The sequence below is a fragment of the Mustela nigripes genome, chromosome 3, assembly GCF_022355385.1.
Source record: "Mustela nigripes isolate SB6536 chromosome 3, MUSNIG.SB6536, whole genome shotgun sequence".
NCBI lineage: Eukaryota > Metazoa > Chordata > Mammalia > Carnivora > Mustelidae > Mustela > Mustela nigripes.
This window is the reverse complement of record NC_081559.1, coordinates 27,558,523-27,575,501: the sequence shown is the minus strand read 5'-3', so window position 1 is coordinate 27,575,501 and position 16,979 is coordinate 27,558,523. Positions and strand designations below refer to the sequence as shown.

Genomic DNA, 16,979 nt, shown 5'->3' with positions numbered 1-16,979 from the left:
AATTTTCCTAATCATTGAGAGGTTTTGCATCTTGTGTGCAAAACTCCACCCTCCCATATTAAAGTGACTCTCGGTGACCTGCTGTGTATCTCTGATCTTCTGTACCCCTTGATCTCCTGGCTCTTGAGCCCCATTTTTATCTACATCCGGGCACCTCTTCCATTTCACGCAGCCTACTAAGTTTTCATCAGGGGAAGAAAGGAGTCCCCAGATCATCTATCCTCAGTGTCCGGGCAGGAATATTCAGTCTCTAGCCCGTGATGGACTCATGGGAGAGGCAAAGCCCTGATGGACAGAGGCCTTTCCATCCAAAGAGAAGATCTGGATGTGTGCAGGGCTGGGGTTGTGTACCTTATGGTAGACGAGATGGAGAAGTTGGAAGTGGGGTAGCCGTGGAATGACAGCGATGGAACGTGCCTGAGAAGGACTCAGGGTCCCCGTGGCAGGCCTGGGGCAACCAAGGAAGGAGAGACCAGGGAGGGTGGAGGGTGAGGATGGAGACCAGAGCTGGCAGTATGTATATTCTCCCGAGGGCTTGTATGGGCTGCTGTCTGGGGCACGCAGGAAGCCAAAGCTGGGAGTGGAAGCCATGACCCTCCCCAGGGTAGCGTGGCCCAGTGGAGATCCAGCCCAAGTCACATTTGCGATGGAGCATTTTCTAGTGGCCGCATTGAAAAACATCATAGAAAACTGGAGAAGTAAACCGTAATATTTTTTTGTTTAACCCCAACCGTCTAAAACATTATCATTTCAACAGATAGATCAAGATAAAAATATTAATGAGATATCTTACAAACTTTTAAAAATTTTTATTGAGATTCAATCAGCCAACACATCGTACCTCATCATTAATTTCAGATGTCATGTTCAATGATTCATCAGTCGCCTCTAACGCCCAGTGCTCTATCTTTAAAAAATTTTTTTAATGTGAAAAGAGGCTGGTGAAATTACTTTTAAGATGTTTTACGGAATTCGAAAGATCTATTATATTATAATTTCAACATGGAATCAATATAAAGAGATACATCGCATTCGTGTTTCCTACCAAGTGTTTGAGACCTGGTATGTGTTACACCTGGAGCGGATCTCAATTCTGATTGGCTGTAGAGCCGTCACCATCCTGCCTGCCATCTCAGACAGTGTGCGCCCAGGGTGGGCTACCCAAGAGGCAACTCCGTGGCCTTTTGTGATTCCCTGGAATCGCTCTCCCTCCTGAGGGTGGTCTTAACCCGCCACCCTCCCGCATGCTCGGATTCACTGTTGGTCCAGTCAGCCAGGATCTTGGGCATCACCCCATGTGGGATGGAAGCCATCCGGGCAGAGTCAGGCTTAGGTTTTGTCATATGTGTCTGTTCCCGTTCTTCACTCGCTGCCCTGGCCGGCCCTGCTGCCCTAGCGGGGAGAATAAGTCAGAGGTTTCATCAGTGCACAGGGTTGGGAGAGAGGACAGGGGCGGAGAAATGCAAGGAATTCCTCTCTCGGGAAGCAAAAACCTTGCCTGGCTTCGGGGCCGCCCACTCGTCTGTTTCAGCAGAAGAGCCCGATGCCAGGGGACGGGGGCACGAGCGACTAGGGAGCTGGAGGAGCTGGAGGTGGAACCAAGAGAAACCTCCCCCTGCCTCACGTCCTCTTCGTCTTGTCTCAGTGGTCGCCCTGTGCCTCTGCAGCACCTCCTTTACCAACACATGCTGGCCTGTGGGCTGGAGATGCTCCATGGGTGTTCAAGGGACTGTGGTCTCTGAGGCTGGGCTCATTCCTCCATGGTTAATTACATTCAGATTTATTCATTCATTTGACAAACATTAATAAGGTCTATTGCAAGACGCCATTTTTAGTAATGGGCAGGGGGGCAGAAATTGAATCTTTGTGTGGTGTGTGTGTGTGTGTTTGTGTGTAAGGAGAGGGAGGGATAGAGACATGCAAGCTTAGCCTTACCTTTTTACTGGGATGTTTGCATTTGTACACATTTGTCCCCTCTGCTGTGTTATGTCCACTGGACATCTGAGGACGGTGTGCGGACACAGTCTGCCCCATCCAGGGCCCTGTGATTTCTCACTATTTCTGTGTGTACCTGTGTATACACCCACATGTGCACAGAGAAGCTATGTATGTTGCTTATAGTGAGAGACTGTAGCTTTTTGTTTCCAGTGGGTCTCTCTGTCTTTTGGGGAAAGGAGGAGGGGTCCAGGAGGGTCCTGGGGCTGCCGTGTGGGGACCAGGCACCCGAGGGCTATAGCTCATTTGTTGGGGCCATTAGTGTGTGGCAGGCAGGCTTGGGCTCTGGCTAACCTGTGTGGCCGCCTGTCCTCAGGGCCGGTGGCCTCTGCATGCTCCCAGCAGCCGTGATAGGAGACATGGCAGCTGCCCCCGAGAAATCGTGTGACTGGGCATACCAACCACCCTACCATTCAGCTCGGAGTGCCATTCAGCACGTCCTTGGCTGGTGGGACAAGGCTGACGGCCCTTTCTGACCTTGCGTGTTCCATGACACCTCTAGCCCAGCCAGGCAGCTTGGAAGGGCCCTGGGGTTTGCGCAGGGAGTTGGTGCTCTTGCCAGAGGAACACCGAGGTTTTGGGGGTACAGAGAGCCCCACACTGAGAAATTCTCTCTTCCTGGGGTTTACAAGTGGCATGGTCGGCTGGGGGTCAAAGACCTCCAGCCGAGGGCTGCCCAGGGGTCTGAGGGTTGGCATGGCTCCCCCCGTGATCCCTTACTCCCTCCGTCCTTTACAGGATGTGCCTTCTTGTTTTCCCATTTCCTTTTGTTCTCTAAGCCCACCCAAGTGCACAGTGTGGAAGGACTTGTGTGTGTGTTGGGGGAGCGAAGAGAGAATATAATCCGGAGGAAGTCAGAGATAGCCAAGGAGAGCCGTGTGTATGTTGTGAGCTATGGCGACGTAAGGGGACCGCAGTGATGCCCCTGGGGGCCCCAGGATAAAAGTTATTTGCTCAAGGTCGAGGGCCAGGGCCGGCTTGAGGGGCATTTGCTGACTTTTTCACTCTACCGGTGGAGCTGTGGAGAAACACGGAAACAGGAAAGGGCCGTGGGAGCAAGGGAGGAACCGCTGGGACTGGGGCCGGCTCCTCTGCTCTCCTTCCTGCCGCCCACCCCTCACCGACATGTCCTCACTCAAGGGGGTCCCCGCTCCTGCCCCCCCTTTTCCTCTCCCCACTCCTCCCTCATCACCAGGCTCACTCCCCGTGTCTCCTCTCTTCTTCTTGGCACAGTGCGCTCCCCTCCAGGTCTGGCTAAGACACCCCTGTCTGCTCTCGGCCTGAAACCCCACAACCCAGCGGACATCCTGTTGCACCCTACAGGTGGTGAGTGACTCCAGCTGGAAGGGAGGCGGTCGGGAGGCCAGAGGGAGGAGTAGGGGTTGGAGGACCCCTGTGGTCCGGGGCCGAGCCTCGGGATCTCATCAAAAAATGCCCAGAGATGATGGGTCCTCAGGACCCTCTGGAAACAAGAAAGCCTGGCTTTGTGCCCACAGTGCGGTCAGTCCTGAGGACGGGGGCTCTCTGCAGGGGTTGAGGGGGATAGGTCCCTCTGCAACCTCGTGCCCATGGACAGGTAGGGTCAGTGCCGCTCCAAAGGGGCTCTGACTTGGGGATTTGGACGCTTGGCCTCAGTTTCCTTGGAGTTGGTTAGCTCCCTGCCAGAAGCCTGGCTCTATCCCCCCGTACACACACACACACACACACACACACACCCAGTTCCCACCTCCCACTTCCTCACCACATCCCCCAGCTCCCCTCCTCCCTGTGGGCAAGGGGAGAGTAGAGGGCGCTGGTCCCTGAGTGGCCATTTTGAACAGGCTGAGACCAGAAGGTCGTCTCTGGTTTTAGGGCTGGGCTGGGGCTCTTGGGGCCAACTTTGCTTTTCTTCCTTAGTCTCCAGAAGACTGATCCAGCCAGGTAGGAGGGCAATGACACGCATGTGTGACCCACATGGACACACGGCCGGCACAGCCTCCCCCTTGGGAGGTGTCTGCATGGCCGCAGACACTGAGTCACCGGGGAGCACAAGGCGCCTGGGGCTTCCTCTCACCAGCCAGCACACTTCTGCTTGAGGTGCAAGCCCCAGGCATACGGGCTGGGAGTGGGGGCCGGCTTTGTCCCTGAGACCAAAGCCCTCTTTAGACTATGTGTCCTAAGCCCGCAGGGCCGTGTCAGGGTGGACCTCACCTCTTACCCTGGGCTCCTCTGCCCCGGTCTCACCCCTGCTTTCCTGCCTCTTTTTTTCTCAGCGGATTGTCTTTCAGGAAATAATCTCTGTTAATCGATCTCTCTCTCTCCTTTCTGCTTTTCCTCTCCTCCTCACCTGCCTCTCTTTCCTGCCTCTCCTTCCTCCTACCTCTCCTCTCATCTTCCCTCAGAGGAGGATGAGGGGAAGGTGGTGACCGAGCTTCCCAAAGGTAAGTGTGGCTTTGCTGTGTGGCCGCTTCCTGCTCTCTGGGTCTGGGAATGGCCATTCTTGAGTAGCTTGCCCGGGCTGGCTCGGGGGTAGCTCTCTTTCCTGACAGGTCTCAGATGACTGGGCACATAGCCTATTGTCCCCCCCACCCCCACCCCTTGATGAGCTGTCACTCATCCTGGATGTTGCCTGAGTTCTGACGGGCAAGCTGGGTTGGGGTTCAGGCATAGCCAGCTCCAGGCACCAGGGCGGTGCCATCTGGTGTCGACCCCCACCTCAGCTGCACCCCCGCTAGCTTGCCTGGGGGTGCTGCCAGCCCCCTCAATGGGCAAAGGGATGCACGTTCTTCTGCTGCCTGGGGGCACTCCATATGTGTCACTCAAAGCAGGCCTTCTCAGCAGTCTTAGCCGAGAGTAGGCTGCTTGAAGCCCGTGCTTGGGGCTTATCAACACAGATGGTAGGAAGTCTGTCCTTCTGGGAGCTTGGATGCCTCTGGGGTTCTCAGAACAGCGATGGGTCCACTCCCACATGAGTGAGTCGGGACACCCATGCACATAATTTTGATAGTTTCCTGGAGTTCGCATGCTTGTGGCTCAGCTTAACCCTCGATTTAGATGAATTCTGTGTTGTACGTGAAGCAGGGAATGGGACGTAAGCAGAGAGGGGACTTGATTGGGTTGGAGGCCTTTAACTTATTAGGGACAGAATTCAAATGACAAGTCAGAGCATGAGGTGAAATGAAGAGGGTGCCAGCCTAGGCCTTCTGTGTGTGTGGCTCTGGGCATCTGTGTCCTCCTCTCCTTCACTAGGGGGCCTTGGATCCGGGCGGGGAGGCTGAGGTCCCTTCCAGCTCTGACGTGTTAGATGTTTTGACCTCCCACCTGGGTCCTGGTTCTCTGCAGCCTGGTTTCCTTAAAGGTTCTATCAGCCTTTCTCTCTCTCTCTCTTTCTTTCTTTACCCACAAACACTCTTAGTGGGAGGGTCTGAGGGGAGATTATCCCAGGAGCTGACAGGCCCTGGATGCTGTGTTTTCCCCTTGGGGACGATGCTTCAGAGAAGTGAGTATTAGCAGTTATGAACTGAGACCTGCCCATTTTGCCTCACAGATGCCTCTCAGCCTTCAGGGCCCCGAGGCCTCCGGCCCTCTTCCCTGTGTCCTGGAGCCACAGAGTTTGGAGGGGAAGGTTCTTGCAGATCTCCTCAGCTACACCCATCATTTTCACGGATGGGGGGCTGAGGCCTGTGTTGTGGGGTTGGGAGTCTGGGGCTTCTGCCCCAGGCCACAGTGAGGAGACAGCAGGACCCAGACTGGACCTACTCTTCTCTGTCTCCTCCTCATCCAGGGGCTATTTCAAGGCCCTCCTCCTGCTTCCAGGCACCGTGCCCTGGGATTCCAGCGTGGGGTTGGAATTGCTGTTGCGGCCTGGGGGGTGGGGCAGGAGAGAGGCAGGCAGCAAGGCTGTGGGCAGCCTGTTCCATTTTTCCTGACTCATGTACCACCTCCCGGGTCAGACTAAAGCACATTCTTTGCTGACCCTCTGAAGTGTGGCTTGATTTCCCTGCTGAGACTTTGATGAGAAATTCAGAAAAAGATGCCTGTGAGGAAAAATGATCAGAGGCAGGATTACCTAGCCAGAGGAAGAGCAGACTTTAAGGGAATCTGCTCTGGTCAAGGCACTGTACTTAATGTTTGTCATGCATTCATTGTCTCATTCACTGATTCATTTATTCAGTATTTTATGTGCCTACCTGTGCCCTGGGCCTGGCTCCGGGAATGTAGTGATAAGCAGGACTGTGATTCCTCATCTCATGGAGCATAGGCAGGAGCAGAAGCCAGAATTAAATTACTTGGAATTACATATTGAGAGAGTGCTCCAAAGGGAAGGGATATAGTTTAGGAGACTTTCTAGCCAAGAACCTGACTTTAGCTGAAGAAGTAAGATGTGAGGGTGAGTGACTTTAACTTGGTGAAACTGGCAGGTGAGAAGAGCATTCCATTTGGAGGAAAAGCATGTACGAAGGCCCTGGGGTTGGAGAGGATTGCATTTTTCCCCCCAGGAATAATATAATCAGTGAGGCTGAGAGTAAGAGGGAGCTAGCGGATGGAGCAAGGGGGAATGTGGTCCGGATGAGGTTCAGCAGGCAGGAGTAGGACCATGTAGGACCATCGTCACATCATCTTGTTTAGCAATCACAGATGCATCCAAAAGAAAGTGGTAGGAACCCCATTTTACCAATGAGGAGATGATGTTTAGGGCTGTTAAATGTCTTGTCTAAGGCCTAACACGGTCAGTCAGGGGCACGGCTGAGAGCGAATGCCAGATCTGTGGAGGCTGCCCCCTTTTCCATGTGACTGTGCTGGGCACAACCTCTAAACAGTGGGCCTGGGGACTGGGCACTCTCCTCCATGAAGGAAGGAGAGGAAGAAAGCCTGCAGCAGTAAAGACATGAGGTCAGCATCAAGAATATCTTCCCAGATGAAACAGGGAAAGAAGGTGTGGAGGCTTCTTTTGGTTAGATTCTGTACGGATGACCAGGTGACTAGACCCTTGGGGGTGGGTGTGCAGTGGCAGGAAATGCACCTCAGGGTAGGGGTGAAGAGCTGACCGCGCCCTGGGCCTGGTGGGGCCAAGTCACTCTTCTGCTTCCTTCTGCTCTCAGCAGCCAACAGCCACTTAGAGTAAGTCTGAGTTCTGGAATGTTCCATGTGAAGCACCCTTGGGCCCTACCTCTCCTACTCTTCCCATCTCCTTTGGGTGCAGCTGCCCCAGGACTGGACGAGAGGAGGAAAGTAGCAGGAGGGGGTGGGAGAGAAGGGTGGAGGGACACAGGAGCGGGTGTGGCCAGGACAGAGGCAGGCGCCGGGAGGGCTGCTTAGAAATGCTGGTGTGGGGTGAAGCAGGAAAGAACGAGAGGGAGCTTCCCCATCTCTGTTACTTGATCCTGGCTGCACAGGTGAGTAGTCTCATTCCCCTTGTACAGATGAGGAAACTGAGTCCCAGCAAGTTTCAGCAGCCTGGCTCAGGTCACCCCCTCCAGGAGTTGAAAGAAGGGGGATCCTGTGGTTGGGAAGAGAGAAAAAGCCAAAGAATAAGCAGAAAAAGGAGGTGTTTTCAATATAACTGAGTCTGAAACTGGGGAAACTGTTTTTGGCCCTAAAGATTGGTCTTGAACAGTTCTGGAGATGGACTCCAGAAAGGAAGTAACTTCCCGAAGGTCCGTCCTGCTCTGGGCTCATGAGAAACAGAGGACTTGGTTCCTTTCTGTCCCCCGGTGGGCCTGGCAGGCCAGGAAGGGGTGACAGATGGTAGCGGACTAGCCGAGCAGAGACGAGGATGGTGGTGTGTCAGGACCGGGGAAGGGTGGGGAACAGGTGAGGACAGGGCCGGGTGGGCTGGGTCGCTGAAATCCTGCAAGCCTGGGAGTGGAGCCCTGGGGCTGGTTGGCCTCTGAGCCTGAGGACTGTTTCCTGCCGTGTGGAAGGAAGGCAGATGCTGCTTCTCCCTGGGGAAGCGATCCTGTTCCCTGAGTTCAGGCAGAACTCTCGTCTGGCTTCTGTGGTTTACAATCCGGTGGCCGTGGGGAAGGGATGATGACACGGATGCCTCACGAATGTGACCACGCTGGGCTTCCTGACAGCCCAGAATTTCTGATCCGCCATCCCACCGCCACCCTGTGCCAACTATGTGCAGGCCCCCGGCCTGGAGCTCAGGCTGTCACGTTCAGGCCAGGAGCGGTGAGTGGAGACATAGCCTTGGGTACCGGCGAGCAGGTGGGATTGGAATCAGTGTCCACGGGTCCCTGCTGTGGCTCTGTTCTGACGAGGCGACAGGGTGGTGAGGCCTGTTTTATCTGTTTTTCTGCTGGTGGAAGGGATATTTTTTGTTGTTGTTGTTGTTTGTTTGTTTTTACAGGTGGGGTATAGGCTAATGTGTATTGTTTACCCAGTGTATGGGCCCAGGTCGTGGTAGGAAATGGATGGCTCATTCTATGGGACAACAGAGAGGTTCATGGACTATTTAAAAGGTCTGGGTAAAGCAGTGATGGATGGTGAACACCCCCGGGTGATCTCGAGCAGGAAGAGGGAGCCATTCCCACACCAGACCTCAGGGAAAGCAGAGAGCTGGCGGAGAGGAACCCTGACCGGAGCTGTGGTCTTGGGTAGAGGGAGGCAGGCGCTGGCACCTTGACCTTTGCTCCTTACTCTGTCTCCCATCTCCTGCCAGTCTCTTTCACAGGCTGAAGGCCAAAGCCTTCTGGGACCCTGGGACCTGAGGGTCTGGGTGATGCGGTCAGTAGCGGCCTCCAGGGGCGCAGAACGGGCTGGCCAGTGGAAGGGGGGCCATCAACAGGTAGAAGGACACAGACTTCAGGAATCACTCACGGGGGCTGTAGCTTGAACTTCTGGGGTCAGCACGAATTCCAGGGGATGAGAAAAGTGAACATGTGCCTCTTGGGTCCTAGTTCTGATGCATCTCTGCATGGGGGTGGGGGGAGCTGGAGGGTGAAAGTCAGGCATCTGCTAGCTTGTAGGGTAGACGCCTATCGGGGGCTCGCTGTGTGCCCCGGGGGTGTGTGGGGCACAGCGAATAGAGATCAGCAATTGGCCTGGGGTGGCCGGGGAGCAGATGGAGCCCTTACTATCTCCCTGTGGGAGTGGGGTGGCAAATGTTGCAGGCACGGAGGTGAAGCCTGGAGCCTGGAAGGGTAGGAGGAGTATTCAGGAAGTGACCCAGAAGGGTGAGGTGTGGGAGGGGACGGTCGGCCCTGGCATCGTGTCTCCACTAATGTTTCTATGGGGTCCTTGTTGCATGGCAAGGATGCAGCTGGTCCCCCAAGACGAATCTGGCTCCCTGATGTTTAGCTGGCTGGCGTATGTCCTGTGGGTGAGGGGGCAGTTTCCCCGTCCTTTCCTGGGCCAACTCTGCCCCTTGGTGCTGTGTGATGGGGTGAGCTGCTTACATTCTCCAATTACTGACGTTCTCCTACTTTCCTCGTGTAATTGTTTGCTATTTTTATCATTATTAATAGTCGAGGCCGACATGCTGGCAGACTGGGTGGCTGCCAGTTCTCGGCATCCCCAGGATGCTGGGGCCCTTTCTAGGCCACCAGGAGCCAGCGTTGAGGGTCAGGAGACGGTGGCCACTGATTTGCTGTGTGTTCTGAGGCAGATCTCTCTACCTCTCTGGGCCGAGAAGAGGGGTGAGGTCAGGGGTTAGCCAACTGTGGCCAACTCTGGCCTCCTGCCTTTTTTTTTTCCCTGCCTGTTTTTGTAAAGAAAGTTTTATTGTAACACGGCCCTGCTTTTTTGTTTACGAGTGATTGCTGAAAAAGCAGACTTGACTAGCTAGCTGCTCCAGTGACCGTTTTCTAAATGGCCTGAAATATTTACTGTGGAATCTTTTACAAAACAAAATGTGTGCCTGCACCGGGCCAGAGGGCCTCTGCAGTGCCTCCAGGCTCCAACCCTCAGATGCGGGCAGCACAGAATCCAGGCCTTTGGAGGGAAAGCGGTCTGAGGCTCCTGGGAGGGGAGTGGGTGGCCCCCGGCTGGTTGAGGAGACTTTGGAGGAGGCCTCTTGCGAGGCTGAGTTCCGCCTATATGGACACCAGTTTCGGGCACGGAGCTGGCTGGCTCTGCCTCACGCCATGCTTGTTTGTCCTTTTGCTGACGTCTCTCCCCGCCCCCACGTGCCCTGCCCAGGGCAGCACAAACCCTCTGCTTCTTCTCTTTCTCGGGCTGGTTTCAGCAGATGCCCTGATTGGGGTCAGTGCATGAGCTGTGCTCCGATCACGTCCTACTTGGGAGAGACAGGGCGGGGCCGGATTTGGAGGTGATGGGAACATCTTCTATCCCTGATCATGTCCCAGGAGAAGCCAGGAGTGTCCTGCTGCTTCTCACTGTGTCACCCTGAGTGCCTTTCAGGCCTGGCTCCACAGATCTGGGAGGAGGGTCAGGCAGATCCCGGCTGTGAATCAGATCTCCCGGTCTGCCTCCAGATGTCACATGCCCCAGGCCTCCGTGTCCTCACCTGTAGAATGCCCATTCTGGCCCCTGTCCCCCAACTCCCCAGATCTTAGGCTCTTCTAAACACCAGGCAGGGATAATGATGTCAGTCTCTAGAGGAATGCTAAGTGTGTCAGGCACGGTGGGTGGGTGTGTCTTGGCGTGGAAGGGACTGGGCGTGTCCCCCCCCCCCCCCCCCCCCCCCCCCCCCCCTGCGCCCGGGCGCGCCCCGGGTGCCGGGGGCGGGGGGGGGGGGGGTGTGGGGGGGGGGGGGGGGGGGGGGGCCCCCCCCCCCCCCACCCCGCATAGGCCTGTTGCTAGGCCAGCAAGCCTGTTTCTGGATTCTGGGCGTGGGTGGAGCCCACGGGAAGCCTGGCACTGTTCTGAACATGGACAAGGCTGGGCCGGAGCAGACTCCAGCCATGCCAGGGGGCACCTAGGAGGGAGGAAGCAGCTAAAAGGGGCGCTTAACTATAGGAGGGAAGATTCCATGATAACTGTGTTCAGAGGCAAAGTTGGAGTCCATTTCTGGGAAGCTTCTGTGGGGTTCTGTGGGGGCTCTTACAGCGTCTCCACGATACCGAGAAGTTGGGTAGGCATGGGCCGGCTGATAGAACCCCAGAAGTGCCCTTTGCATGCTTGGCTGTCTTTTTGGGGGCTGTCCCCACAGGCTGGAGAATTCCCTGGCAGGTTGGGAGGGGTCTGCACTCTGCCCCCGTGGATCTCAGTCTCTCTTCTGCCCCCTTCCAGAGCCCCGGAGCTATGTGGAGTCGGTGGTGAGGACAGCAGTGGCTGGACCCCGAGCTCAGGACCCCGAGCCCAAGAGCTTTAGCGCCCCAGCTGCCCAGGCCTATGGCCATGAGACGCCCCTGAGGAACGGGACCCTGGGAGGCTCCTTTGTCTCCCCCAGCCCCCTCTCCACCAGCAGCCCCATCCTCAGCGCTGACAGGTAAGCAGGGAAGGAGGACCCAGGCCTGGATCTGCCTAGAGCATGGTTGGGCAGAAATCATATCCAGATAGCTGTACCTTGGAAGCAGGGGTGCATCAAGAGAGCACCTTGGGTGCCAAAGCCCACGGGGAGCATGAGCGTGGATGAACTATAATTCCCAGACTGAATCTGATCCCACTGTCCGGAACTGTGCTGGAAGGAGTGAGGGCCATCGTGGGGAACCAGTCCTTCCCACAAGTTCAAAACCTAGCCAACAGCAATCACTCTGTAGCAAGTGCTTCTGGTGTGCCAGGCACTTTGCTAAATGCTTTATCTGGTTATTTTATTTAGTCCTCTCAGCAATCCTGAGCAGTAAGTACTCTTATGATCCCATTTTTTAGAAGAGGAAACTGAGGCAATAGGGAAGCCACCTAGCTTGCTCAAGGTCCTGCAGCTACACAGTAGCAGAAATAGGATTCGGACCAAAGGCGTCTGGTTCTAGAGCCCCCGTCTCTCCTCTCGCCTGGGCCTGCGTCTCTGTGCCTGCCTGTCCCAGGGTGATAGATGTGCCCAGAGCAGACATATAAGGGTTTGGAGCTCCCAGCGAGGGGCCGCTATTTCTGGCTAGGGATGCAGAGAGGGTTTCTGGGGGGCTGGAGGTATTGGTGGTGAGGCCAGAAGGATGAGCAGTTGTGGAAAGGTGGAGGAGGAGGAGGGAACGGGCATTCTAGAAGGAACAGCGCAGCCAGGGCAGAGGGCTGGGGTGTGGATGTATTGATGCGTGGGGCTGAGGGCATGCACTTGCAGGTGGGAAGGTGGCTGGACAGCTGGCATTCTCAGTGGGTCAGACAGAGAGGAGAGCCTGGAATCAGGCCGGGAAGGGCTGTGAAGAGGGAGGCCCCCATGTGTGGACTGCAGGGGGAGGGGGCTGGAGGCTTTGTGACAGGGAGAACGGGATCTGACATGGGAGAGGGAGCTCAAGATCAGCCCTGCCATAGGGTGCCAGGCCTGGGGCTGCTGACTGGGCTCGCCTGCCCCGACCAGAGCTCTCCTCCAGGAGGGGAGACTGCTAGGCATCCCTCTGCGTGTCCACCCCCTTTCCTGCCTTGGCCTTCCATGGGGCCCAGAAACTCTCCAGCCATCCCCTCCTGTTATCACAGGCCAGGCCCAGTGCTGAGTTTGCTGTGTGCCCTACGCCCTCCCTTGGCCCGGTGCAGCGTGCCCCTCCAGGTTAGGGTGGGAGTGGCCCGGGGGGTGCAGAGGCTGTGTTCTCCTGTGTTCTGAGAATTGAGAACCTCAAGCCGAGCAAGCACCCTGGTCCATCTCGCCCCCTCTCCAACCTCTGCCCAGGGCAGACGGCTCCATTTCTTTGGCAAGTCTGCTTCTGGGCAGAAGGTGAATTCTTCCTTTAAGGGGATTTTCCTAACCTGGCCAGCCACCATGGCTCCTGTTCAGGGCGCCCTGATATTAGGATGTCTTCACTGGTTCTCACTCAGATTCCTCCTGCTGTAGAGTTGGCTCTTTTCAGGGCTCAGGAAGCTGGCGGTTCTGCCGTGGGGTTAGTCTTCCAGAACTCCATGTCACTGGCTCTTACCCCGCCCCTCTCAGCTTGACACATCCTTCCGTTCCTCAGAGTCCGTGTTATTCCGTCCCAGGAATGGCATTCCACTCTAGCTCCTTCTGGGATTCGAGGTAGACTTTTTCTTGGCCTGGCCCGTGACCTGCTTCTTGCCCTTGGCTCTTGCCTGACCCACCACCCCAGGTTCCCCCCGGGGACCTGAGCTTATCCATCCTGGCCTCAAGACTCCTTCCAGTCTGTAGCTCCAGACTTCGACCCATCGTCTTGTGTAAGGACTGCCCCCCCACCCCTGGCCCCTGTCCAGGGGCTCCTGCTGCAGACCTCGCCTGCTACCACCCTGCAGCCACAGCTCAGACAGGGTCCCTGTCAACCTTTGCCTCTCCTACCATATCATCAAGGGGTAGGACTTTGGGTCTGGAAGGAATCAGGGTTATCTAACTCAGCCCCCTTTTTTTGCCATGTGAGAAAAGTTAACCAGGTTTTTCAGAACCTAGGTTTCCCAGCTGGTGGCCGCTGCATTGCCCTGCTGTACAGATAGTTGCACAAAACTTCAGAGGAGAATCTATGATTGTGGCCATTCCCCCAGGGCCAGCCCCCTCTGAAATGAATTTTATTGAAATCTTAGAATGGGGAGCAACCTCTGAGCTCATCTAATCTAACCTCCCAATAGAGAAGACCCCCCCCCCCCCACAACATTCAGGTCAAGAAGCAGGTCAGCTTCTGCTTAAATACTGCTAACCATAGGAGTCTCATTACCATGCAAGGCAGCTTGTTGAATTAGGGGCCAGATCCAACAGCTGGAAAGCAGACCTTACAATAAGCTGAAATCTCCTTCTGGGAGACTTGTTGTCTTTGCCTTTTGGAGCTAACCAGGAATGAAAGCCCGATTCCAGCGCTCTCTGTGTCCAAAGACGATCATAGTTTTCTGGGAAAAGTGAGTCCAGGTGGGGATGCTCCCAGCAGGAACAGGAGCGAGATGGGTCGACCCCTCCCTGGTGTTCAGTTTTGGTGCTATTGGAGGTGACATGAAGAGAGCTATCTTCAGTGTCCCTAGGGAGACCCCCTCATTTTGACTTGCTATTTAGGAGCCAACAGGAGCAGTGGGGGAAACACGGGCTTTGAAATCAGATGCAGTTGAGCCGGAAGCCTGGTCTTTTACTGTGTGATCATGAGCTCAGTGCTTCACCTCTCTGAGCCTCCGTCTCTTCTGCTGCTGCTTCCATGGGGTGATGTGCAAAAGTCATGATGTTTTGGCACACATGCCAGTGGAACTCTTATTGTTGCTGGTGGTGGGAGGGTGGGCTGCGTGCTCACGGAGAGCTTGTCTTTCACCTTGACATCTCACTCGGCCTCCTCTCTCTCTAGCACTTCGGTGGGGAGTTTCCCGTCCGGGGAAAGCAGTGACCAGGGCCCCCGGACACCCACCCAGACTCTGCTGGATTCAGGCTTTCGTCCCGGCAGCCTGGGCCAGCCCAGCCCTTCGGCTCAGAGAAACTACCAGAGCTCTTCTCCTCTCCCGCCTGCGGGCAGCAGCTACGGCGGCCCCGACTACTCCCTTCAGCAGTTTGGCTCCCCGGAAGGCCAGGCGCGGTCTCAGTTCACTGTGGCCAGCGTCCACACGGTGCCTGGGAGCCCTCAAGCAAGCCACAGGACAGTGGGCACCAACACCCCCCCCAGTCCTGGCTTTGGCCGCCGGGCCATCAACCCCAGCCTGGCTGCCCCTGGTAGCCCCAGTCTGAGCCACCGCCAGGTGATGGGTCCAGCAGGAACTGGTTTGCATGGCAGCACCGTCTCCAGCCCCCAGGGTAGTGCAGCAACCACTCCGGGAAGCCCCAGCCTGGGCCGGCATCCTGGAGCCCACCAGGTTCCTGGCCTCCATGGTGGTGTGGCCATAACTCCGGGAAGCCCCAGTCTGGGCCGGCACCCCGGGGCCCACCAAAGCAGCCTGGCTCCTGGTCTCCATGGCAACACGATAGCCAGCCCGGGAAGCCCCAGCATGGGCCGACACATGGGAGGGTCTGGATCTGTGGTTCCCGGCAGCCCTAGCCTGGACCGGCACGTCGCCTATGGTGGTCACTCCACTCCCGAGGACCCAAGACCCACACTGTCCCGGCAGAGCAGTGCCTCTGGCTACCAGGCGCCCTCCACACCCTCCTTCCCCGTGTCCCCTGCGTACTATCCGGGCCTGAGCAGCCCTGCCACCTCCCCGTCGCCGGATTCAGCAGCCTTCCGTCAAGGGAGCCCCACACCAGCCTTGCCGGAGAAGCGGAGGATGTCCGTGGGAGACCGTGCAGGCAGCCTCCCCAACTATGCCACCGTCAACGGGAAGGTGTCCTCCTCACCTGTGGCCAGCGGCATGTCCAGTCCCAGCGGGGGCAGTACTGTCTCTTTCTCCCACACGCTACCCGACTTCTCCAAGTACTCCATGCCAGGTGAGCCCCTCCTGCCGCCCCTGCCTCGACTGTGACGGGTCGTCTGCCGGTTCAGGTATCTGTCTCCACCTCTGTCTTTTGGGCATATGACCTTGAGCAGATCACTGATTTCTGGGGCTCAGTCTCCTTGTCTGTACAGTGGGAGTTGGAGGTGTCCTCAGAGTAAGTGTGCTGGGTGCGGATTCCGTGATGAGGATGTGGGTGCCCACGAGGATGATGAGGAGGAGAGTAATAATGGTGACCTTACTGTGAATGATGATCCTTTCCCCCAACCTGGCTTCTGCCACCTGTTGAGCACGTGCTGTGTGCCAGGCTCTGAGCCACTCATGGGCTCCTTAGTCTTCACGGCTGCATGGCACAGTAGGTATTCTTGCCCTTGTTTTATTTTATTTTATTTTTAAATTTTATTTTATAAATTTTTTACTATTTGTTTAAGAGAGAGAGAATACAAGCAGGGAAGGGACAGAGGGAGAGGGAGAAGCAGGCTTCCTGCTGATCACAGCCCAATGCGGGTCCCAATCTCATGACCCTGAGATCATGACCTGAGCCGAAGGCAGATGCTTAACCCACTGAGCCACCCAGGCGCCCCCCCCTTACAACCCCCATTTTATGTAGAAGCAAACCGAGGCTTAGGGAGGCTCAGTCATTCATCCAGGGTTACACACTTGACAAATGATTTCTGATCTGGGCCCACATACCCTAAAGTTAGTGCCCTTAAAGCGTGATTGGAGTTGAATGATCATGTTTCCATACTTGTGATTTAGCCTTCCCTTGAAAATCTGCCTTCCCAACGTGGACCTCCTACGTTTGGCCACTCACGGCACTCTGTCCCCACCTTTTGATCCCCCTGTGTGCATGTCACTAATAACGGATCAAGAAGCTAGCTGCCCTGTGGGCCGAGGCCAGAGGTTGGGCACTTTTGCTTGAGTCTGTTTCCTACCGGCCCGGCTTTGCAGAAGCCCATGTGTGTTCACACACTGAATTCTTCACTCATCATGAGAACTAGGCATTTTTCTCCTCTGTGGAGAGGGCTCATTATTAAAACACAAAGGTCGAGGCCTCAGCTGATCTGCAGCTCTCAGCCAGTCCTGGAACATGACTGTTGCAGAGCGGCCCCGGGGTTCTGGGGCATTCGAGGATGATTTAGACAGTTTCCGGCAGCCCAGGGTGGGGCCCAGCTGCCTTGATGCTCAGTGTGACTCTCCTGGGTCCTGCCCTGAGCCTGCCAACTCGGGACACCTACAAGGACCTTGCACACCCCTGCTTCCTGCTGCCTACCAGGGACATCTGGTTCCCAGCCCCTCTTCTTGGAGGATGGAAAACTTCTAGTAGTTAGGACATTTCCTGTTTCCCACCATCTTCCCTGCTTAAAATAGCCATTGGAGTCAACACAGGAAGGCACATGGGGCTCCAGCCGCCTCTGACAGCTCATTAGGCCCCAGCAGCAGTGGGGGCCTGGGCCTTCTGAGCAGAGAGAGAGAGGCAGCAGGCAGCCCTTGTGGCCCAGATGCCTAGCCCAGAGCACCCCCCCCCCCCCCACGCACAGCTGCCAGGAAAGGGAGCTGTCCTACCCCCTTGCTGTCCTCCGGAGGCTGGTCCCAGGGGTCGAGCACAGTGT

General features: G+C 56.2%; 1 protein-coding gene across 5 annotated transcripts in view; it reads left to right on the top strand.

Annotated features, from left to right (window-relative positions):
- TNS1 (tensin 1) overlaps positions 1-16,979 on the top strand; it is a 180,067-nt gene that overhangs the window by 148,795 nt on the left and 14,293 nt on the right. For 4 of the 5 annotated variants that reach the window (XM_059393448.1, XM_059393447.1, XM_059393450.1 and 1 more), the window contains 3 exons: positions 3,229-3,321; positions 11,173-11,371; positions 14,295-15,361. In XM_059393448.1, coding sequence (XP_059249431.1) covers positions 3,229-3,321; positions 11,173-11,371; positions 14,295-15,361 — 1,359 coding nt within the window. Of the gene's footprint in view, positions 1-3,228; positions 3,322-3,891; positions 3,916-4,376; positions 4,416-11,172; positions 11,372-14,294; positions 15,362-16,979 lie in introns of all 5 variants that reach the window. The other variant, XM_059393451.1, reaches the window with a different exon arrangement.